The sequence below is a fragment of the Lithobates pipiens genome, unplaced genomic scaffold, assembly GCF_037356315.1.
Source record: "Lithobates pipiens isolate NorthernLeopardFrog02 unplaced genomic scaffold, aLitPip1_a1.2 Scaffold_8, whole genome shotgun sequence".
NCBI lineage: Eukaryota > Metazoa > Chordata > Amphibia > Anura > Ranidae > Lithobates > Lithobates pipiens.
Genome location: NW_027507903.1, coordinates 38,338,799 through 38,363,662, shown reverse-complemented (window position 1 = coordinate 38,363,662; position 24,864 = coordinate 38,338,799). Strand labels below are relative to the sequence as shown.

General features: G+C 41.3%; 1 protein-coding gene across 1 annotated transcript in view; it reads left to right on the top strand.

Moving 5' to 3' along the window:
- The first annotated feature begins 325 nt into the window (after positions 1 to 325).
- The window catches only part of DET1 (DET1 partner of COP1 E3 ubiquitin ligase), a 32,690-nt gene continuing 8,151 nt past the window's right edge, over positions 326 to 24,864 (top strand). Inside the window, exons 1-2 of the mRNA XM_077468320.1 lie at positions 326 to 981; positions 4,012 to 4,203. Coding sequence (XP_077324446.1) covers positions 815 to 981; positions 4,012 to 4,203 — 359 coding nt within the window. The 5' untranslated portion in view covers positions 326 to 814. The remainder of the gene's footprint in view (positions 982 to 4,011; positions 4,204 to 24,864) is intronic.

The window sequence follows — 24,864 nt, the reverse complement described above, 5'->3', positions numbered from 1 at the left end:
CTACATGCCAGTGCACCCAGCGCCATCATATATAACCCCTTTAGTTTGTAAAATAGACCTATACATCTCAGCGCCACCCATAGACGTGCGCAGGGGGGGGGTATGCCTGGGCACACCATAACTGTACAGTGCTGATTCCCTCTTCTGCCTGGGCTTCCCCCCCCCCATGTTTGTGTTGCATGTCCCCAACCACAGTGCTGCTGGCTTCCCTGCTCCCCCCCCCCCCCGGGCTACTGTAGAGTATGTTTCGGGATGGAGGAGGGGGCTAATCAATATGTCATTTACCAGTCCCTTCCTTTTCTAAATGAACACTCAATCATAACTGAAGCGTAGTAAACTGTTTACTATACGTCGATTTGTGAATGAACAGGAAGCCGCTCGGCACATGCATGTATGTTTGAGCTTTGGGGTGCACGCCCTAATGCAATAGACTGCGCACACCTTTAATGCCACCTATGAAACACAACCCACGGGCTAGCTGACTTGCAGCAGGACCAACAAATAATGTTGGCAGATGTATTAGTGTGAGGCAAGCTGTGCGTGTGACCATAATATACACTCGCTGCTCATACCGCAGTACCAGTGCTACTGGGGTTAGCAGGGTAAGAGGTCCAGATTCTGATAATGTCATTGAAGATTTTCCAGTGAATGCAGTCTTTATATGTTCCTTAATATTATGTAGGATTGGCAGATTGTTTTTATATGGGAGGTTTAGTGTCACTTTGAAGTGTTTTTCTGAATGTTTTATCCTGGGTTTGTGTTTTGTTTTTATTTTGTTTTTGTTTTTTAGCCTTCATTCTTTGTGGTATACAACATGGTGACAACAGAAGTCATCGCTGTGTTTGAAAACACATCAAATGAACTTTTAGAACTATTTGAAAACTTCTGCGACCTGTTCAGGAACGCGACTCTGCACAGCGAAGCCGTTCAGTTTCCCTGCTCTGCGTCCAGCAACAACTTTGCCAGGCAGATACAACGGAGGTAAGATTTGCCACTAGTAGCCAACCCGAAATACAAAGCGGTAATAAACCCAAAATGGAAAATATGGCTGCTTGCCAATCGTTAGATGTGGTGGCTGCGTTAGGGCCTGTGACTGGCACTTGTTAAATGTGGCAGCTATGCCTGCCCCTTCTGGACCCCTCTTATATTAATGGAAGCTGTACAAATAGCATCTAGAGGTGAACCAAATGGAAAATTTGCCCTACATTTTAGTCAACTAAAATTGATGGATTTAGCTAAATTGTAATGCATTCTTATTATTATCGGGGGGTATAAATCAATGTTTTTTTATTTTAAAAAAATCTGATATTTTTTATTTTAAATCCTTTTTCTTCTTTCTTCTCTTCTTTCTTCTCTTCTTTCTTCTCTTCTTTCTTCTCTTCTTTCTTCTCTTCTTTCTTCTCTTCTTTCTTCTCTTCTTTCTTCTCTTCTTTCTTCTCTTCTTTCTTCTCTTCTTTCATCTCTTCTTTCATCTCTTCTTTCATCTCTTCTTTCTTCTCTTCTTTCTTCTCTTCTTTCTTCTCTTCTTTCTTCTCTTCTTTCTTCTCTTCTTTCTTCTCTTCTTTCTTCTCTTCTTTCTTCTCTTCTTTCTTCTCTTCTTTCATCTCTTCTTTCTTCTCTTCTTTCATCTCTCTTCTCTTCTTCTCTTCTTCTCTTCTCTTCTCTTCTCTTCTCTCTCTCTTCTTCTCTTCTCTTCTCTCTCTCTTCTTCTCTTCTCTTCTCTCTCTCTTCTTCTCTTCTCTTCTCTTCTCTTCTCTCTCTCTTCTCTTCTCTCTCTTTTTCTTTTCCTTTTTTTTTTTTTTTTATTAACTTTATTTTAATGCTTTTGGAGTAAAAAATCTATCTAAAGATCGTTTTCTATTTAAAGCGGGAGTCCGCCGGGACTCCGCGTTGTTTTTTTTTTTTTTGTTTTTTTTTGTTTTGTTTTTTTCCTTTAAAAGCCAGCAGCTAGAAATACCGCAGCTGCTGACTTTTAAAATAGTGACACTTACCTGTCCAGCGCGCCCGTGATGTCGGCACCCGAAGCCGATTTCTCGATCGTCTCTCGGGTGCTGCCGCCGCCATCTTGGGTATGGGAATCAGGAAGTGGAGCCTTTCGGCTTCATTTCCCGGTTCCCTACTGCGCATGCGCGAGTCGCGCTGCGCAATAAGGCCGGTCCCCGCTGCCTCTGGGATCTGTGTGTTTCCCAGCAGGCAGCGGGGGACTTTCGGAAAGGGGCGTAATCTACGCCCCTTTCCGCAGAGAGCTATCCCGGAAGTGGGTGCAGATACCTGTACTGTACAGGTACCTGCACCCCCCTCCCCCCTGAAAGGTGCCAATTGTGGCGCCGGAGGGGGGGGGGGGGGGGTTCCGATGAGCGGAAGGTCCACTTTAGAGTGGACCTCCGCTTTAAGATGCACTAAACATTTAGATTATTCAGCATAAAATGGAGCTTGGTTTATGTAGCATGAGGCTGTATATTCTGCAATATTTACATTTTTGGTAAACTCATTCAATGAATCCAAAGCTCTGCAAGCTGAGATAACATGCACTGCATTGATGCGTTCACACAATTTCACAGTAACCCTGAGATAAAACAAAGTTCAGTAATATTCATTTTATCCCATTGTTTTGAAAATGTATGTACACTACAAACTGTGTATGATTGAATCCGTTCTGATGTCGCTGTTTTACTAACCTGACAGCTTATTATCCTAAATAGGAAACCTTCATTTTGTTTGCAAATATTAACGATTTTAACTACCAGTAAGAATAGGTCCTTACATTTAAAGAGCACCTGTCATTTCAGATCCATCATGGCAGTGCCTATTAGCAGGCGTCCACTCCCCTGCTGTCGCCACGTCCCTCCCCCTTGTGTCACTGCTGCGTCACCAGCCCTCCCATTAAAGTGAATATGACTGTCGGCAAGTCAACAGGTCAGAGGAGGAGCCGCTGCGGGACAGAAATGACAGTTGCTCTTTAAAAAATATGATTTAAATCAAGCCTTTTTACTAGTGATTTAAATTGTAATTTAAAATTGTGATTTAAATCGACTTGATTTAAGTCAAACCCGCCGTGTTATTTATGGTATTAAGGTTTGAACAATTTCACAGATACAGATTTAGCCGCTCTGGATGGTCTGAGGAGGCCTGTAATGCACAGTGCTGTGGTTTGGCCGCAGTGGTGGTGTACTCTGTTTTCCTGCATGTTACTCCCGGTTATAGCTGCAGTCCGTTAGACTAATAATTGGGTTGCATGTTTTTTCTGCATCAGATGCAGCATGCATCTCCACTCCTCTCCACTCCACTTCACAAGACTGCTATATAATGCTGATAAGAAAAGCTATTTAAAAGTTTTATATTTACTAAAATAATTGCATTTCCATGTTTGTTGTACTGTGGGAGACCAGATATAGTGAATGCAGGCTCCTGGGTGTAGTAACCCTTTAAATGAATATGAATTTATTATCAGCCATTATCAGCACTTTTAGCGCAAAAAAAGCTCAAGAAAAATGCATCCTTATAAAATCACACTGGTCTGCTGCGCTTCCATTGTGGTATTAAAAATCTTGTTTGCTGCATTTTTGGTCAGGTAAAAAAAAAGCACCAGAAACGCACCTCCCCATTGAAAACGCATCCATAACGCACACCATTGTTACTATCTTGTTGTTTTTTTTTTTTTTTTTTTTTTTGTCGCATGACCTAGGAAAAACACTCTATAAGCACAGTAAAATTGTGGCAAAATCGCATGCGTTTTCAGAGCCATTATCGGCACTTTTTTTTTTTTTTTTTTTTTTTTTTTTTATTGCTGAAATGACAAATGCCATTTTCGGCCAATATGTTTCGGCTGCAGATATTTCGGTGCATCTCTATTAAATGAGATTGGAATGCAAATTCATGTAAACAGTTTTGGGAAAGGTTACATTTGCAAAGCACCCTTCTCAATAATGGTTTGTTTTTTGTTAAAGTTTAAATAGTTTATTGCACTGATGTTTGATCTTCGGGTGTAATTTGTGAATCCTTGTTTTGTAGGTTTAAAGACACAATTGTGAATGCCAAGTATGGAGGCCACACAGAAGCAGTAAGGAGGCTTCTCAGTCAGCTTCCTATCAGCGCCCAGTCATACAGTGGAAGCCCTTACCTTGACCTTTCTCTCTTCAGCTATGACGATAAGTGGGTCTCTGTTATGGAGCGGCCTAAAACATGCGGCGATCACCCAATAAGGTATAAACATACAAGTCTCTAACAAAACCACAGTGTTTTATAATAGGCTTTTGTACATTCCTCAATGTATTGCCTATTATACTTGTGTATTTCAGTAATAATAAGCCATGTTAAGCTTAGCTAAATTGATTCCTCCACTCAACAAAAGTGATTTAGTTTGTTTAGTTATATTTCTGTACTAAAGAAAATGTGTTTTCATTAGAGCAGAAATAAACTCAGTCAACATATATTATTTTTAATCCTTGGGCCTCATGCACACTGGACAATAAAATAACGTTATAAAAACGTCAGTAGCTTTGCAGTGAGTTTTTCAATTTTTTTTATTTTTTTTTTCCACATTTAACGTTTTTTTTTTTTTTTTTTATGGATCTTAAACGTTGGTGAGCAGTGTTTATCTGCGTTTATCAGCGTTAGAACGTTTTTACAGCTGAAAACGGCTCAGAACTCTTCTCAGGACACACTAGTTTGGGGATTTTTTTATTTTTTTTTTACTATTTTTTTTTTTTTTTTTTTTTTTTTTATTATTATTTTTAAAGCCAAAAAACACCCCAGTCAAATACTGCTGATATCAGCCAATGTGTGCACGGACACATAGGGTAACACGATGGGGAGTTTATTGACTGTAGAAAAAAAAAAACGTCTGAAGCCAAAAATAGCTGCTGTAAAAACTTCCAGTATGCATAAGGCCTTATGCTGCTAGCATTAGTAAATGGATAGAATGGTTTATTATATTTGCTTGTTTTGAACTTTTTGCTTTTTAAGTTTCTTCAGTTGCTCCCTGGTTTCTGGCGTAGGCCAAAATTATGTCATACATCCAGGAAGGTGTGTGTGTTTGTTTTTTTTATTTGTTTTTTTAATCTGGAGAGGGGAGCTTTCTCGGCTAAGCACATTCTCCTGTCTGCATGCCTGAGCTAAGGTCAAACGGATTCCAGGAAGTAAATGCTACATTAATCATCTGCCTGCCCTTGCTTAAAGTGGGGTACCCCCTAAAAATACTGCAGCTGCTGACTTTTAATAATCAGACACTTACCTGTCCCAGGGTCCAGAGATGCGGGGGAACAAAGCCCCCCCCTCGTTGCCTGCTCCACTTGCAGCCCCGTCATTCATACTGTGGGCACCCGGCTGTGGCTTCACAGTTGGGCAACCACTGCGCATGCACGAGGGGAGCAGAGCGCACTGATATGCCGTGCAGTCACCTGGGACACGTGACCGGTCCCAGGTGACTGTGCCCGGGCAAGGAAGAAGGCAGACTACGAGGGACCCCCTAGCAACAGGTATTTAGAAGTGAGTTTTTTTTTTTTAAACGTTTGTTTTTTTGGCAGCAAGGGGCTGTAAAAAACATCTGAAAGTGCCAGCCCCCCCCCCCTCGTTTTACTTACCTGACCCCTCGAAAGTCCCGCGCTTGCCCCCGACATCCCCTTCGCCGCTCAGCCTGGCCGCTGATTGGCTCGCACTGCTGTCAATCACTTTCAATGAAGCGGCACACCGGGGGGCGGGGCCGAGTGATACAGTGAGCAGCTATAGCCGCCGGCTGTATCACGGGAGCGTGCACGCAAGTACTTGCGGGGGGAAGCCGAGACGGGCCCCGAAGGGACCCCAGAAGACCAGGTTCGGATCCACTCTGTGCAAAACGAGCTGCACAGTGGAGGTAAGTATAACATGTTTGTTATTTTTTTAAAAAATTTACTTTACAACCACTTTAAGATGGCCACGGCCAGAAATGTTGGTGGGGAGGGGGTTTCAAAGTCATTCAACCAAATAAAGCATTGAGACAGGTGAATGGGTGAGTTTGCTTTGCATATTAAAATGGAACTTTAGTCAGAAAAAGAAGTCCTGCTAGATCACTTTGGACTGGCCCCTTTTGCAGGTATATGTATGTAACACATTAAAAATAAGTGTCTATACCAGGGATAGGCAACCTTTTTGAGCACAGTGTGCCGATTTTATAACAAAAAAATGTCAACTTCAGTCTCTCAGGCTGCACTCACACCTGAGCGTTTTCAGCTCGTAAAACGCCCGGAAAAAAATGCCCAACAAGCATATATAGTATACAAGTATAGTTTAATAATATCAAAAGTTATTCCAATCAAAAAAAAACAAACAGGAAAAATACTCAAAACCGCATTAAATGTGCATGTCATGCATGCTTACATGTAACAAGAAAAGACCAACATGGAACAAAAAAAAATGACAAAACCGTACAGACGTTAAGTATTTCACCACACAGAGCTCTATCACGGCTAAACCCTGTATATGTATAACAATGGAATTGCCAAAGATGGTTCTCCTGTATGTGAACCCTTTGGGAGCTTGAGCTGTAGGGGTGGATGATATCTCATACATGTATGAGTGTATACGTCTGCAATTGGACTCTCCAGCTATGACCTGAATGATGGTCGCAACATAATGAGGGTTTTCCAAACTTGTGCGACAGGACAAAATTACGAGGGCTTATTTACCAATGCTAGAAGTCTAGCTAACAAAATGGGAGAACTGGTGCTGCTAATGTACGACTAGAATTTCAATTTATTTTTTTTTATTTCAGAAACTTGGTTTGGAAGCTCACAATTGTCCGGCAACCATTCAGAGTTATTTTTTTGTATTATAGAGATAGGTAGGGTAGGAAAATGGGGAGGGGCAGGCCTGTATATCAAGAATTATGTGCAGGTGAACACAAGGGATGACGTTACTAATGGCGCTAGGGAGGCGGTTTAATTTTTGTCGGTGGAGCTCCAAAGGGAGGGAAAAAAATGGCAAAGGCATATGTTACAGGTCCTCTAACCTGAGGGAGGAGGGGAAGATGGACCTCCTATCACAGCTTGGATTGGCGGCAAGGCTGGGAAATGTAATTTATAATGGAGGATTTTAATTCTCCAGATATAGACTGGGCAGAAGGAACCGCGCATCTGTCTAAGGCTCACCATTTCCTAAATATCTTGCAGGAGAATTTCATGGGTGGAGAGGACGCATTACTAGTCCTACTGATCATTAACAATACAGACCTGATCGCAGATATGGAAATATGGAGCAGCTTAGAAAGCAGCACAAGGGGAATACAAGGACACTAAATTTCAAAAGAGCCAACTTCCCTAAACTCCGCTCTTTGTAGACTATATTAAATGTGATAAAATCCTTGGAAAACAAAGCACAAATGGGAGTCCTTAAAGAACATAGTAAATAAAGGTATTGGCCAGTGCATTCCAATCGGAAGTATAAGAGACTTAAATTTGAGCCTGGGTGGCTAAACTCGAACGTAAAAAATGCATATGAAAGCAAAAGAAAGGGCCTTTAAAAAATACAAGGCTGAGGGGTCATTGCCAGCATTCCAACAATACAAAGAATATAATAAGAAATGTTTGTTTTCAGGGCAGCTAAAATTGACCATGAAAGACGCATAGCGGAGGTGAGAAAAAAAAACAAAAATCTAGAGATTCTTTAACTTTATAAATGGTAAGAAAGTGAGGCCAGAACATATAAAAGGATGATGAAGGGAATTTGGTTACAATAGAAAGAGAAGGCAAAGATTTTAAATGCATTCTTCTCCTCAGTTTTCACAAAGGAAAAGGTAAAGTAACCAAGACTGTAATGTTAAAAAAAAAAGTCGCAGAAAGCACCCTCATGGCTAACAGAAGACCGTATCAGAAATAGACTTGTAAAACTTAGCATAACTAAGTCGCCAGGACCGAGGGCTTTCACTCTGGAGCGGTGCGCTGGCAGGACGCTAAAAAAAGTCCTGCTAGCAGCATTGTTGGAGCAGTAAAGGACCGCTCCTGCCCATTGAAATCAATGGGGCAGCGCGGCTATAATTGCGGGTGGTTTTACTGCGGTGGTTTAAAGTGCCCTGCTAGTGGCCAAATACGACGGTAAATCGCCACTAAAAATAGCGGCGCTTTACCGCCGATGGAGCCCCCACCCCAGTGTGAAAGGGGCCTTAGCACTGTGGTAGTTTCAGAATCAGAAAATGTATTTTTAAATAAGTTCATAAAATAAAATTCAGCCCCCTCACAACAAAATACATCATTTTACCTCACATGAAATACCATCTTCTTAAAAATAACACATATAATGCATAATAATACTTGCTGCACATTTTAATTGTAACCTTAAAACGCCTCTAGCATTCAAAAACTGTACAGATTGCGGAAATGAGCTGTTTTGTAGCTTGTCGGTACGAGAGGAAAATACGATATCGTCTGCCAGAAGGCAACACTGTAAACAAGGCAGGATAGGAGCTATCCTTCAGAATATTAATAGCAACTCCCCTCCCCCAGTTCTTCAGTGCTCATTAAAGTGGAACTAAAAATGGGCTAACGGGCACCGCTTTTCAGCGCAATCGGTAAGCAAGGGACTGCCGTCACCTGTCTGACCTGGTAAACACAAAGGGGGAAAAGGAGCAGACAATGTAAATAAATGAACCACTTTAAGACTAGGCCTTTTCTGACAATGCTTGCAAGAAAAAAATCTAAATTTTCAGCTTGAAAAATATGTATATGTGTGTGTATATGTATGTATGTATGTGTATATATGTATATATATATATATATATATATATATATATATATATATATATATATATATATATATATATATATATATATATTCAGGGCCCCCGGAGAATAAAATGTAAAATGACGATTGTTGCAATTTTCTATGTCACATGGTATTTGCGGAGCGGATTTTCAAATGGTTTCAATAGCTTTTTGGTAAAAAAAAAATACACTTTAACCACTTCAGCTCCAGAAGTACTTGCCCCCTTAATGACCAGGCCGTTTTTTTGCGATACGGCACTGCGTTGCTTTAACTGACCATTGTGCTGTCACGAGATGCTGTACCCAAACAAAATTTACGTCCTTTTTCCTCACAAATCGAGCTTTCTTTTGGTGGTATTTGATCAATTTTGCGTTTTTTGTTTTTTAGCACTATAAAAAAGAGCGTCAATTTGGAGGGAAAAAATACTTAACTTTTTTTTTTTTTTTGCTATAATACATATCCATAAAAAAAAATATTAATCAGTTTAGGCCAATGTGTATTCTTCTATATATTTTTGGTATATATTTAATAATAATTTATTGCGTCTACAAACTATGGGATAGATTTAGGGGCTTTTATTTTTGTCTTTACTAGTAACAGCGGCGATCTGCGCTTTTTAGCAGGACTGCGACATTGCAGCAGACAAATCTGACCCCAAATTGCACTTTCTCTTTCGTTCATTGACGGACACAGCCCCTTTAATTCTTGACCTTTAAGGTTATCACGTCACCTTCAGGAGAGGACTAGGCAGAACTTGTAAAACATGTAAAAACAGCAAGACTGCACAGCACCGCCCAGGGGGCCGTCCCTCTGGCTATAACCCCTCACCCTGCTTCCTGCAACTCCAAGTTTTTTTTTTTGTTTTTTTTTCTGCCTAGTGTAGAAGGACCTGGCTCCCTGAGGGGACCATTGGTCCTGGAAATGTTTTCATTTTTATCCTGTGATCTACAATCAACAGCCGGGCTGGGTGGCAGGCTGGATAATATAGATCCTTGTAGTCTCCCCAGCCTGGCCATTGAGCATGAGCAGACCCTAGCTACATGCTGGGTCAGCCACGACATGCCCCTTCTGCTCCAGGGGCGGCTGGTGAGCTATATGCTCCGGGGCACACACATGACTGGGCTACTGCTGTCCGTGTCAGTGTGCCATGGACAACAGCCACCCCATGCTGCTCAGGTGATGGGTGTCGCTCTCCCTTTCCTCTCTCCCTATCCCTCATCCCCCTGCTGGGGCTGCTGTGTGACTGGGCATGAGGTGCGGTGTATGTACGTGGCCGAAGATCCTCCGGGGGGGGGGGGGGGGGCTGCACTGGCTGTTGGGGTCCGCTTTTTCCTTCCCTGCCTTTTTCCTTCACTGTGAGGTGCTTAGGCTATTTGCCATGAGAGGCTACCGTGCCCATTTTCCTGTAGCCTTTTGTAGTGTATGTGCTGTCAGCCATTTTATAGAAGGTTCAGCGGCCATTTGCTTGGTGTTTTTTTTTTATTTTTTTTTATTTTGTTTTTTTGCTGGGGTGGCCGGTGGGCATTTTCTTGTAGCCTCAGCCCTGTTTACCTCTAGTGCTGGTGACTGTGCACCACGATTTTTACTCTGGGCACTTCGTGACTGACACAGGGCAGAGCGGAGGGCAGCAGCACTCGGGGGGGGGGGGGAGGTGGCTTCAGTCTGCGAGCAGCTAGGAGGGTGGGATTTGTGTACCCTTGCCTTAAGTCCCCAAGTTGTGGCAGGCGAGTGAGGGTCAACAGGGCGTTAGAAGCTGGCTCTTCTTCCCCAGACATCCCTGCTATTGCAACTGGCTCACCTGCTCAAAATGCAGTGCCTATGGATGCTTTGTCCTGGCGGTCCTGGAGACCTTTGTAGCCAGGGTGGAAGCGGCGTGTGGGCGCAAGGGGGAGATAAAAAAAAAAAAAAAACACTGCGCCCCCCCATCTTCTGGGGACACTTCTGATTCAGACTCGAAGCCCCCACGGTGACTGACGGCCCCTGTTCTGACCTGTCAGAGGATGCGGACCAGGACCGTTCGGACAGTGAGAATGACTCTGTGTCTGGGTTAGCGCAAGAAAGTAGGAGCACTTATCACTGCGGTGCGGGATACCCTGAAGATACAGGATGCAGCAGTAACTTCTGCTGAGGTGGCGTTCCCTTTTGGGTCCTGCAAACCGGCCCACACGCCTAAGGTGTTTCCGTATTTGACTTATTTTGATAAGTTCATCTACAAGGAATGAGGAAGCCCGAAATGGCCCTTTTCAGTCCCAAGAAGAATGGTGGTGTGTTACCCCTTTTGAGGAGAGCCTCCTGAAAAAGTGGGTGTCTCCTCCGGTCGCTGACCCCCCGGTATCCAGGTTTATATAAAGTAACCACAATTCTGGTAAAAGGGACTCCTGCCTTCAAGGACCCTGCCGACAGGAGGGTCGAAGCAGTGTCCCGGTCCATGTTTACGCTGGTGGGGTCAGCGTTACAACCTGTGCTGGCCACGGCCTTGGTGTCGCAGATGCTTACTGAATGGGCAAAGTTGCTTCTCCAATTCACGGTGCAAACAACAGTCTTCTCCGGTCTGCGTAGAGCTGGCAGATCAGTTGGTGCATGGCCTTAATTATGTCTGATGTGTCCCTGGATACGGTCCCCCTGCTCTCTAGAGCATCAGTATCAGCAGTGGTGGTACGGCGCCTGATTTGACTGAAATCCTGGTCTGCGGACCAGGCATCTAAAAATCACTGGTGGATTTGCCCTTCCAAGGTGAGGCTATTTGGAGCTTCACTGGATGACATTATTAAAAACATTACCGGTGGGAAGAGCACGTTGCTCCCACAGTCCAGGAAGGGTAAGGAGCCACTCCGTAGGCAAGGGCCCTCTTTTTCCACTCCTAAACGGCTTTTTTGCCCGCCCCAGTCGGCAGGTAAGTGTTCCCAGTCCAAACAGTTCCCTGTTGAAGGGCAAAAGCGTCCCTGGTTTCGCAAACCAAACAAGTCTGCGAGCAAAAAATGTTACCGCATGAAGATTTGCCCCCGACCGACTCTCGGATGGGGGGGTCGCCTTCGGGAGTTTGCAGCTCAGAAAGTATAACCGTTTAAAAAAATAAATAAAAACAAAAACAAAACATTGCTCTGGTGCATTTAAAAAAAAAAAAAATTGTTTACATCTGTCCTTTACCAGAAGTGACGTCGCTCTTGGCTTCTTAGATCATAGGGGTGGGGGAGACTGATCGTTTCCTTGGCTCACCAGTGAGAACAGTTAGGCCTGGTTCACACCTATGACTTATGACGACCCCTTCCCACCGCTTCTAAAAGCGGTCCAGGGGTTAATCAACTGCTTGGATCGCTTTTATCAGAAAAAGAATACACGGCTGAAAAAAAAATACTGGGATTATGGCTCATGGCTTCAGCCATAGCCCCGGTAAATCACTTCAAAGCTGTCACATATTCACTATATATTACCAAAAGTATTGGGACGCCTGCCTTCGCCTACACACACTCATGAACTTTAATGGCGTCTCAGTCCTTAGGGTTCAATATTGAGTTGGCTCACCCTTTGCAGCTATAACAGCTTCAACTCTTCTGGGAAGGCCGTCCACAGGGTGTAGGAGTGTCTATGGCAGGAGTAGGCAACCTAGGGCCCTTCTGCTGTTGTGGAACTAAATTTCTCATGAGGCATTGCAGGACTGGCAGTTACAATTACTCTCAAAGGCATGATGGGACTTGTAGTTCTGCAACAGCTGGATTTCCCCAGGTGGCCTACCCCTGGTATATGGGAATGTTTGACCATTCTTCCAGAAGAGCATATGTGAGGTCAGGCACTAATGTTGGGTGAGAAGGCCTGGCTCACAGTGTTCGCTCTAGTTCATCCCAAAGGTGTTCTATCTGCTTGAGGTCAGGACTGTGTGCAGGCCAGTCAAGTTCCTCCACCCCAAACCCGCTTATCCTTGTCTTTATGGACCTTGCTTTGTGCAGTGGTGCGCAGTCATGTTGGAACAGGAAGGGGTCATCCCCAAATTGTTCCCACAAAGTTGGGAACATGAAATTGTCCAAAATGTCTTGATATGCTGATGCCTTAAGAGTTCCCTTCACTGGAACCAAGAGACCAAGCCCAACCCCTGAAAAATCCCCCTTCCACCAAATGATTTTGACTAGTGCACAAAGCAATGTCCATAAAAACATGGATTAGCAAATTTTGGGGTTGAGGAACTTAACTGGCCTGCACAGAGTCCTGACCTCAACCTTTTTTAATCAGAAAATTTTCCCACATGCTTTTGGGAGACTTCAGATGTGTTTTTGCAAAATTCAGCTGGGCTTGGAAGGTTTTCCTCGTAAGAAAAGGCTTCCATATGTCCGCTCTACCCTATAACCCAGACAAATGAAGAATACAGGAGATTGTTGTCACATGTACCACACAGCCAATACTTGCCAGATATTCCTGCAGGTCCTTCATTGTTACTGTAGGCCTCTTGGCATCCTCCCTGACCAATTTTCTTCAGGTCTTTTAATCAATTTTGGAGGGACGTCCAGTTCTTGGTAATGTCACTGTTGTGCCATATTTTCTCCACTTGATGATGACTGTCCTCACTGTGTTCCATGGTATATCTAATGCCTTGGAAATACTTTGGTACCCTTTCCTGATACCATTTTAAGGCCCCTTTCATGCGGGCTTTCCGATCAGGACCCTCTATTCACTCCCATCCACTGTACTTCAAAGGGTGGGCCAACTCAATATTGAACCCTACAGATTAAGACTGGGAGGCCAGTTTTTTTCCTAAAAAAATTGCATTTTAAAAATGGGCTCACAAATATGCAACATAAAACATTGCAGCAACCACCATTTTATTGTCCGGTATTTTCTTTGAAAATATATATAGCGTTTGGGAGTTCTAAGTAATTTCAAGCAAATAAAGATGTGTGAGAAATGTCAGAATTGGTCCGGTTTTCCAGTATTACAAATGGAGCTACTAATACAACATTTTGGTTACTGCTACAACATGGCACTACTACTCATGTGAATCCAGGGAAGAATGGAAAAGGAAAGGGTATTAAGATGACAAAAACCCGAAAGAAAAGAGCATAGTTCATTCATGTATGGTTGGATCTGTGACCTCTATATTGGTTAGAGTGGCAAAGGGTACTTGGTAGAGTGCATGGTTATAATTCTGTGTTAAAAGGCAAGAAATTCTTAAAGGGGATGTTCCACTATTTGTTAAAGTGTGTGTGTGTGTGTGTGTGAGTGTGTATATATACAGGCGGTCCCTGGGTTACAAACAAGATAAGGACTGTAGGCTTGTTCTTAAGGTGAATCTGTTTGTAAGTTGGAACAGGTACATTTTTTTTTTTTAAGTGTAGCTCCAGCCAAAAAATCTATTTTTAAGCTTTTTTTTTTTAATAGCGTAAGGAAGTGTTATCACCCCTGTAACATTTAGTTTTGCTGTCTGTGCCCCTGTTCAGAAGATTTCCTTTCATTTTCTGTCCCAATGACAATTGGATTTTTAAAATTTTGGGTTATTAGGGGAAACAAGGATTGGTGATGAAGCATCAGTGGAGGAGACATCTTTTTTTTCCATATTAACACTTACAGGAGAGAATTTCCCTTCCTAGGGGTAGATTTCCTCTCCCTTCCTGTTTTCCTCTGTTGTTTCCCTCCGGAAAATATTTTTTATTTTATTTTTTGATATTAATGGCTGTGTGTTGAGATATTTTTAGGGAACAGCCAATGTACACTATTCCACAAGCTGCACACTCACTACTTTACATTGAAGCAAAGTGTAATTTCTCCAGTGGTGTCACATAAATATATGTATATATTTTTTGTGACACCACTGGAGAAATTACACTTTGCTACAATGTAAAGTAGTGAGTGTGCAGCTTGTGGAATAGTGTACATTGGCTGTTCCCTAAAAATATCTCAACACACAGCCATTAATATCAAAAAATAAAATAAAAATGAATATATAAATTTTATTTTATTTTTTTTTTAAATCTTTTTGCTGTTAAAGGTAAAGGAGAGTCTTTTAGACCCCAGATCGCTCCATAAAGACCTGCCATGCTGTATTGCAATACCAATAAAGTGATCAAAACTTTTTTTTTCTGTTTAAAGGGACAGTGTAAAAATCGAATAATTTTATATATATATATATATATATATATATATATATATATATTAGTGTGTGTGTATATATATTATGTATGTGCCCCTGTACCTGTGTGCTTGTGCGCAGACTGAGCGCATACTGTAACATATGTAAACAGTGTTTGCATCACATGCGAGGCATCGCCCCGAACATAGTTAGTAAGGTTGAATAAAGACACCAGTCCATCCAGTTCAACCTATGCCTGTACATTGCACACTCACATCGGTCCCTACCCTCAAGGAGCCCACAATCTAAGGTCCCTATTCACATACTAGGGCCAATTTTGAACAGAAGCCAATTAACCTACCTGCATGTCTTTGGAGTGTGGGAGGAAACCGGAGTACCCGGAGGAAACCCACGCAGGCACAGGGAGAACATGCAAACTCCAGGCAGGTAGTGTTGTGGTTGGGATTTGAACCAGCGACCCTTTTTACTGATAGGTGAGAGTGCTAACCACTACACCACTGTGCCACCCATCTGAGCATCCCAACATCTGAGCGACAGCAATAACCTCCCTCTGTTACTCTTAACTGGTAACCTGTAGGAATTTTTAAACCGTCATCCATGGAGATTAAGTACCTTCGTTTGGCCCCATTCCATGAGTGCACTCAAATTTTACAGCATGACATGTTGGGTATCTATTTACTCGATGTAACATGATCTTTTAAATTATACAAAATAAAAAACGGGGTATAGATTGTTTTTTGTGGAGTTTATTATTATTTTTTTTTTTTATTCATTGAAGTGTATTCTTTCCAAGAAAATTGCATTTGAAAAACATTAAAAATTGCAATGAGCGCCATTTTATTCTTTATGGTCTGGAGGTAATAAGGTAATTTTCTAGCAAAAAATACAGATTTTTACTTGTAAACAACAAATGTCAGAAGAAGGCTGTTAAATTCCATGCAGGGATGTGCACGGTAAGTCACCTGACCAAGATACCTAGTAGCGTTGGCTGCGATATATCAGCCCTGCATACGTTTTTAACATACTCTCACTTTCCCTTGCAATATTGCTTCATTATATCTGTAGGTTTGGTTAGAATTTTAAGTTATTTCAGATAAGAACCTTTTTGTTTTACTTTTTTTTTTTTTTTTTTTTTTCTAACTTGTGGCACCTAGAAAAAAAAAAAAGATGGAATATGCCAACATGTAATTCTTCTTCTCTCCACCTGTATTGTAAAAATTCATGTTTTTAAAGGAAATTGAGACACCCCATGCTTGTAAATACATTCCCTGCGTGGTGCCCAGAAAATCCTTCTTGTCACACAGTTACTGGCTGGATACTTCTGTAGAATGAAAGAAGCCAAGATAGCTTGAGAGTTTTCTGAACCATGGGTTCCTGTGCTGGTAATTTTACATAATCTTGCATTTTGGACCGCACATAATGTTGGTAAATGAGAGGAACTGCCTTGAAAGTGGCCCTTGATTCAGAGCTATTTAAGTTTGGTTTTTTTTTGTTTTTTTATATTTTTAGTTTCAGATAATATAGTCAGAAATTGCAGTGAATTGCCCTTGTGTGTGGTAAATTGCTTGCATCTGTTATTTACAAACACCGTTTTGGTTATACTTTGAAGAAGAAAAAAGTTCTCTTTAGACATGGAAAATGAATGCAATTCATTGTCTGAATTAAAACAAAACATTTTTTTAAAGCTGTAGGGACTCTTTCACATGGGCAGTTGAGTCATGGTTTAATTGCCCCCAGACCACCCACCTAAAAGATTACATGCAGCTGCTCTGGGTCTTGCACATGCTGCGTTGCTTAGCTTCATGGCTACAGCTAAGATTATATTGCCGTGTCGGGTTTGGTGGGCAGTACTGGCACCAAATATGACTTGTTCACATAAATGGGGCCATTCAGTTTATATAGATATAGGTAGAGATATCTATATATCTATATCTCATACAATCCCTTATACTCAATTCTATACCCACAGTTGATCCAGAGGAAGGCAAAAAAAACCAGCAGAGCATTCCTTCCTGATCCCCCCCCGAGAGGCAATCTGATTTTCCCCGATTCAACTTTACCTATAAATGTTAGTACCCAGTTATATTCTGTACACTTAGGAAATAATCCAGGCCTTTCTTAAAGCAATCTACTGAGCTGGCCAGAACCACCCCTGCAGGGAGTCTATTCCACATTTTCACAGCTCTTACTGTGAAGAAACCTTTCCGTATTTGGAGATTAAATCTCTTCCTCTAGACGTAAAGAGTGCCCCCTTGTCCTCTTCGTTGACTGTAAAGTGAATAACTCGACACCAAGTTCACTATATGGACCCCTTATATATTTGTACATGTTAATCATATCCCCCTTAATCTCCTCTTATCAAGAGTGAATAAATTCAGTTCCTCTAATCTTTCCTCATAGCTGAGTTCCTCCATGACTCTTATCAGTTTAGTTGCCCTTCTCTGCACTTCAATTCCCCAATATATCCTTTGAGAACTGGTGCCCAAAACTGAACTGCATATTCCAGATGAGGTCTTGCTAATGATTTGTACAGGGGCAAAATGAGAGAGAGAGAGAGAGAGTCCATACCTCTCTTAATACAAGAAAGGACTTTGCTCGCTTTGGAAACCGTAGCTTGGCATTGCATGCTATTATTGAGCTTATGATCTACCAAAACCCCCAGATCCTTTTCCACTATGGATCCCTTCAGTTGTACTCCCCCCTAGTATGTATGATGTATGCATATTCTTAGCCCCCAAGTGCATAACTTTACATTTCTCAACATTAAACCTCATCTACCACATAGTCGCCCAATTAGACAGAGCATTGAGGTCGGCTTGTAAATTGGAGACATCCTGTAAGGATGTCATTCCACTGCATAGCTTGGTGTCATCTGCAAAGACAGAAATGTTACTTTTGATCCCAGACCCAATATCATTTATGAAGTTACTAAAAAGTAAGGGTCCCAACACTGAACCTTGGGGTACACCACTGATAACCTTAGACCATTCCGAATAAGAATTATTAACCGCTACTCTCTGAATTCTGTCTTTTAGCCAGTTTTCTATCCATTTGCAAACTGATATTTCCAAACCTGTAGACTTTACCTTACACATGAGCCGCGTGTGCGGAACTGTATCGAACGATTTTGCAAAATCCAAGTATACCATGTCCACCGCCACCCCATGCCGCCTCATAAAAAGAAATCGGGTTTGTTTGACAACTTCTGTCTATCATGAATCCATGCTGTCTGTTGCTTAAAATAATTTTTTTCCTGCAAGAACTCGTCTATGTGGTCTTTTATTAATCTCTCCAGTATCTTCCCAACTATAGAAGTTAAACTAACAGGTCTATATTTACTTGGTAAATGTTCCAGTAAACTGTTGGGGCCATAATGGAAAGAACAAAATTTCACCATAAACTTGCCATGACCAGGTGCTCTTTGCAAGAGGAGTGATACTAATTATCAGAAGAGTTGTCAAAGAGCCAAGGAACGCTTTTGGAGAGTTTCAGAAAGACTTGGAATTGACGGGCACAATTGTTTCAAAGAAAACAATAAGACCTCTTTCTCACTCGGGTGCTTTTCAGACATTTTAGCGCTAAAAATAGCGCCTGTAAAGCTCCTCTCATGCCTTGCCAGAGTGCTTTCACGCTGGGGCGGTGCGCTTGCAGGGCAGGGGAAAAAGTTCTGCAAGCAGCATCTTTGGGGCATTGCGGGAGCGGTGTATACACCTCTTCCAAAACGCCCTGCCCATTAAAATGAATAGGCAGCGCTGCTGAAGCGCCTGCAAAGCGCTTCGCCAGCACCGCAACATGGGCGCTTTAACCCTTTCTTCGGCCGCTGGCGGTCATTGAAAACACCCTGCTTGTAGCCGAAAAGCGCTGTTATAATAGATGACACTGTCACCACCCCAGTGTGAAAGTACCCTAAGTAATGCACTCGACCACCACGGCCTGCATGCACGCTCCCCACACAAGACTCTATATTGAAGTTTGTTTAAAGTTTGCTGCACAACATTTGGACAAGCCTGTAAAATACAGGGAGAATGAAGTCTGGTCAGGTGAGACCAACACTTAACTCTTTTGATGCCATAATACACACCATGTTTGGAGGTCAAATGGCACTGCACATCACCCCAAAAACACACCCATACCAACAGTGAAGTTTGGAGGTGGGAACATCATGGTGTGGGGCTGTTTTTCAGCATACGGTACTGGCAAACTTCATGTTATTGAAGGAAGGATGAATGGAAAAATGTACCAAGTCATTCTTTATAAAAAATGAATCTGCTGCCATCTACCAAGATGATGATAAAGAAATGAGGATGGACATTTCAGCAAGACACTGATCCCAATCACAAAGCCAAGGAAACTCTCAATCGAGAGTTCAAAGAAAGAAACCAAATAAAGCTGCTAGAATGGCCCAGCCAATCACCTGACTTGAATCCAATAGAAAATCTATGGAAAGAACTGAAGATCAGAGTTCATAGAAGAGGCCCACAGAACCTTCAAGATTTGAAGACTGTTTGTGTGGACGAATTGGTCCAAAATAACACCTGAGCATGCGACTAGTTGATCCATACAGGAGGCGTCTTGAAGCTGACATTGCCAACAAAGAATTTTGTACGAAGTATTAAATTAATTTCAGTTAGCGCATTCAATACTTTTTTTCAGTATCATTCCATTTCATTACACATAATGGATTTGTTTTGGTTTCTTAGTATGTATGGATTGCAGGGATTGTTATCGACGTGTGGTGAAAATTTCATGTCAATTGCACCTTTTTAGATATACATCTACATAAAAAAATGGCGACCTGTTCAATACTTATTTTACCCCCTAATATAACTATGGCGCAAGACCAAGATCCTGTGTCCTATTCTATACTCCAGGAAATTGATTTCAACGGTGAGTGAAAAATCCCATTTCTCTAAATTATCCATCAGTGAATTTAACATGAGGCAATCACATTTTTTTCTGAAGTCGTCAAGCAGTGTTCCAATAATGTTGGTTTTGGAAAATGCTAAAGTAACAGTCCCAAATGTTTTAATTACATCCTCACTGTCTCTTGTAATTAACAAGGATTATATAAATGTTATTTATTTGGATGTGCATTAGTAGTTGTAAATCTTGATGTTGTTGGATTCCCCAAAAGTGAATTCAAATCCTATTCACACTTGCCAGGAAACCCATCCTTGTTGCTAGGCAACACATCGTATTAAAATCAGCGCTAACGCAGGCATGCTTGTTCTCTGTTTTGAAAGAATGAAAACAAGGTACATATTTTTTATTGAATTTTTCATGGTGAGGAAAGGGTTTTTTTTTTTTTTTTTTCCCCTTCTCTGTATTTTATTTGTAGTATTTCTTTAGATTTAAAAGCATCCCACTGCTAATGAAGATTCAAATAGTTTTTATATTGATGGGAACCAATGTATAGACGAGTTGGAATTTCAAAAGTCAATTTTTTTTTTTTCATGGTTTTTGTTGACAATCCGTGGCACTGCTCTAAAGAACCAAATTGTTCCTTTCAAAGCATCCTTTTTGAGCATTTGAAAAGTCAGGAAAAGCGGCATGGAACACAGTCACAAACATACCTTTTATGTCTAGTTCAATGTGGAATTCTTAGCTATAGACAGGCCAGGTCACGGCATTGCTGAAATTCCAAAAGATAAATCGAGATGTAATGTTTTACGATTCCATAACTTGGTCCTTTTATTTCTTAACTTACAGAAACTGGTCAAAGATTCTGACAGTAATTTGGCAGAAACTGAAGTTTTTTTTCCAACTGCTTCAAATTTGAGACTTGTCTACATTGTTTTTTGTATACTGAATATCTATCTATCTTGGCTATAAAAAGTCTACACACCCCTGTAAATGCCTGGATTTTGACAAATAAAAAAATTAGACCAAGATAAATCACTTATGATATATATATATATATATATATATATATATATATATATATTTTTTTTTAACCACTTGAAGACCAGGCCTATTCTCTGACACTTCACTCCTATGTGTACAAATCATCAGTATATTCTTGCTAGAAAGAGAGAGAGATATATAGAGAGAGAGATTTGGATAGAGAGAGATATCTATATCTCTCGCTCTCATTTTATATAAAATGAGAGCGAGAGATATAGATATATAGAGAGAGAGATTTGGATAGAGAGATATCTCTATTATATATATATATATATATATATATATATATATATATATATATATATATATATATATATATATATAATGAGAGCGAGAGATATAGATATCTCTCTCTATCCAAATCTCTCTCTCTCTATATATCTCTCTCTTTCTAGCAAGAATATACTGATGATTTGTACACATGGGAGTGAAGTGTATATATTAGAGAGAGAGCTAGAGATATATCTCTCTATCTCTAATTAATAATAAATATATATATATATAATATGAGAGAGAGAGCTATCTCTCTATCTCTCTCATTAGTGTCTTGCAAAAGTATTCACCCCCTTGGCTTGTTATCTATTTTACATTACAGCCTTTAGTTCAATGTTTGTTTGTTTTTCATCTGAATTATATGTGATAGATCAGAACACAATACCGTTTTGTTGGTGAAGTAAAATCAGAAAAATATATACTTAAAACTATTTTTCAGAAACAAAAAACTGATAATTGGCATGTGTGTATGTATTCACCCCCTTTTTTTTATGAAGCCCATAAAAAGCTCTGGTGCAACCAATTGCCTTCAGAAGTCACATACTTGGTGAAATGATGTCCATCTGTGTGCAGTCTAAGTGTCACATGATCTGTCATTACATATACACACACCTCTTTGAAAGGCCCCAAAGGCTGCAACACCTAAGCAAGAGGCACCACTAACCAAACACTGCCATGAAGACCAAGGAAGAAGTACAGGGCAGGGTTTGGTTATAAAAAGATGAATTAAAAAAATAAATAAATCCACATTTTTCATGATCCCTAGGAGCATCATCAAAGAGTTGAGGGAAAGATGGATGGTGCTAAATAGAGGTGGTGCTGGATGGATGGGAAAGATGGATGGTGCTAAAGCAACACTTGAGTAGTTTAAAGTGGTTGTATACCCACTTTTTTAACTTTTACCTACAGGAAAGCCTATAATAAGGCTTACCTGTAGGTAAAAAAAATATCTCCTAAACCTGTACGGTTTAGGAGATATTCCCCTCGGTATGTGCCGCTGACTGCAGCGGCGCATGCGCACAAGGGGGTTCTCTCCGTGAAAATCCGGCAGCGCTCGTCCGGCCGGATTTAAATCTCCCGCGCGCAAGCGCGGGAGTGACGATATCGCGGCTCCGGCCACTCGCAGCGCCGGAGCCGCGATACCCGGAAGAGACGCCGAGGGAGCATGTCGGCTCCCTCGGCGTGGATCGGGCGAGATGTCGGGGCCTCGTTCTAAGGTAAGTATTTCATAATGAGCTAGTATGCGGTGCATACTAGCTCATTATGCCTTTTGCTTTGCAGGTTTTAAAAAAAAAAAAAAAAAAATTGCGGGTTTACTACCGCTTTAAGGGGAAACATAAATGTGTTGGGATGACCTAGTCAAAGCCCAGACATCAATCCAATAGAAAATCTGTGGTCAGACTTGGATTGCTGTTCACAAGCGCAAACCATCCAACTTGAAGGAGTTGGAGCAGTTTTGCAAGGAGGAATGGGCAAAAATCACAGTGGTAAGATGTGGCAAGCTCATAGAGACTTAATTTCAGGTTGTGAGGCAACAAAACACGAAAAATGCCAAGGGGAGTGAAAAAAAATATATATATATATTGTATGTATTAGGTGTATATATATATATTTATTTTAGGGATCGTACAATGTTTTTTCGCTGCCGATACGATACCAATATTTCGGCCACCTCTCCTGCTGATAATTTTTGCTGATATTTTGTACAGTTACATTTTTTTTTTTTTTTTTACACTGTCATTTTAAATTTCTTTTTATTTTTTAAATCACTGTTATTGCTGTCACAAGGAATGTAAACATCCCTTTTGACAGTAATAAGCATGTCAGAGGTGTTCTTTATGGAGAGATCAGGGGTCTTTAAGACCCCCGAACCCCTCCTGTGCACTTCAAAGTATTCAAAACTTTAAGATCTGTGTTTTTGAATACTTTATTTCTTTTAAAACTGGTGCCTTTTTAAGATGCCAGTAATTCGGGAAGTAATGTCATGACATCGCTTCCGGGTTACTAATTCCAATACCTGAACAAAGCATTTGCTTTGTTCGGGTCCTTCGGCCAGCCGGCGGATGTGTCGGCTGGTTCCTCGGCCTCCCGTGGGACGGGAGTGCCAGGGCGGGAGGCACGGGGTGTGTCCCCACCCGCTGCTTGTAATAACAGCCGAGCAGCTGCTGAGTTGCATCGGTTGTCATTACAATAAAGCAGACCGTCTGCTCTAAAGAACGGTACCGGGTACTGTATGCATTACCCTGGTAAAACCCCTTGAAGCAATATCGATCAGTTTCTTGACCCATACTTCTAAAATGAATATTGACCGCACTGATAATCGGTCAATCCCTAATATGTATAGATTATATAGCTTGTGTTTTATAGAACATTTGTTTAGCTCATTACATAAAAGTAAGGTTAATAATATAACTTTCACAATTTTACGCAAATTAGTTGATGCAAAAATGAATACACCCCACAACAAAAACTACTACATCTAGTATTTTGTATGACCTCCGTGATTTGGAAGGACAGCACCAAGCCTTCTAGGCATGGAATAAACAAGTTGGTGACATATTACAACATCTTTCTTTTTCCATTCTTCGTGAACGACCTCTTTTTAGAGCCTGGATACTGGACGGAGAGTGATGCTCAATTTTGTCTTTTCGGAATTCCCAATAGTTGTTCAACTTGTCTCTTCAGATTTCCCCATAGGTGTTCACCGATTGGGTTCAGATCAGGAGACATACTTGGCCACTTAATCACTTTCACCCTGTTCTTCAGAAATGCAACAGTGGCCTTAGATGTGTGTTCTGGATCATTTTCATGTTGGAAGAGTGCACAACGACCAAGGGCACGGAGTGATGGTAGCACCTTCTCTTTCAATATAGAGCAGTGCATCTGTGAATTCATGATGGCATCCATGAAATGCACCTCCCTAACACCAGCAGCACTTGTGCAGCCCCACAGAAGGACACTGCCACCACCATATTTCACTATAGGCACCGTGCATTTTTCCTTGTACTCCTCACCTTTGCGACGCCATACAGTTTTGAAGCTCTTTGGTCGCATCGTTCTAGAGTCCCAGTAGTCTTTTTCACCATGGGCCCTGGCAAATTCTCGGCAGGCTTTTCTGTGCATGGGCTTTAGGAGAGGCTTCATTCGTGGATGACAACCATGCATGCCATTCCTCTGCAGTGTTCGCCGTATTGTGTCATGGGAAACCATCACCCCAGTTTGGCTTTCTACTATTTTAGCTAACTGCAATAAACTTGCATGGCGATTTTCTTCAACTCTTCTCGGTAGAAGATACTCGTGTCGAGGTGTTAACTTCCATGGACAGCCTGACATCTCTGTGAGATGGTTGCAGTTCCATCTTTGTTCAAAAAATAACCCTGGCACCCTCCTTAGTCACACGGTGAACAAGGCTCTCCCATTTTACAACTTATCCGAGTAGAGGAGTACCTTTTTTAGATGTTAACTTTTGGGGCAGATGGATTAATTCTCCTCTCACCGTTTCTGTTTATGCATGGTATAATGTACGTCTTTCGTGCCATTCCTGAGTCAGGCCATTTGTTTGCTGTTGAATAGTATTGCCGATTTTAACCAGTTAAGCACCACCCTACAGCAGACTATAAATAGACCGGGCACAATGTTTCAACCGGGCCTATTCTGGCACTTCTCTCCTACATGTAAAAATAATTTTGCTAGAAAATTACTCAGAACCCCCAAACATTATATATTTTTTAGCACACTCCCTAGGGAATAAAATGGCGGTCATTGCAACTTTTTATCTTGCACGGTATTTGCGCAATCATTTTTTTTTCAAACGGCTTTTTTTTTTTTTTTGGAAAAAAAAACGGTTTCATGAATTAAAAAATAACAAAACAGTAAAG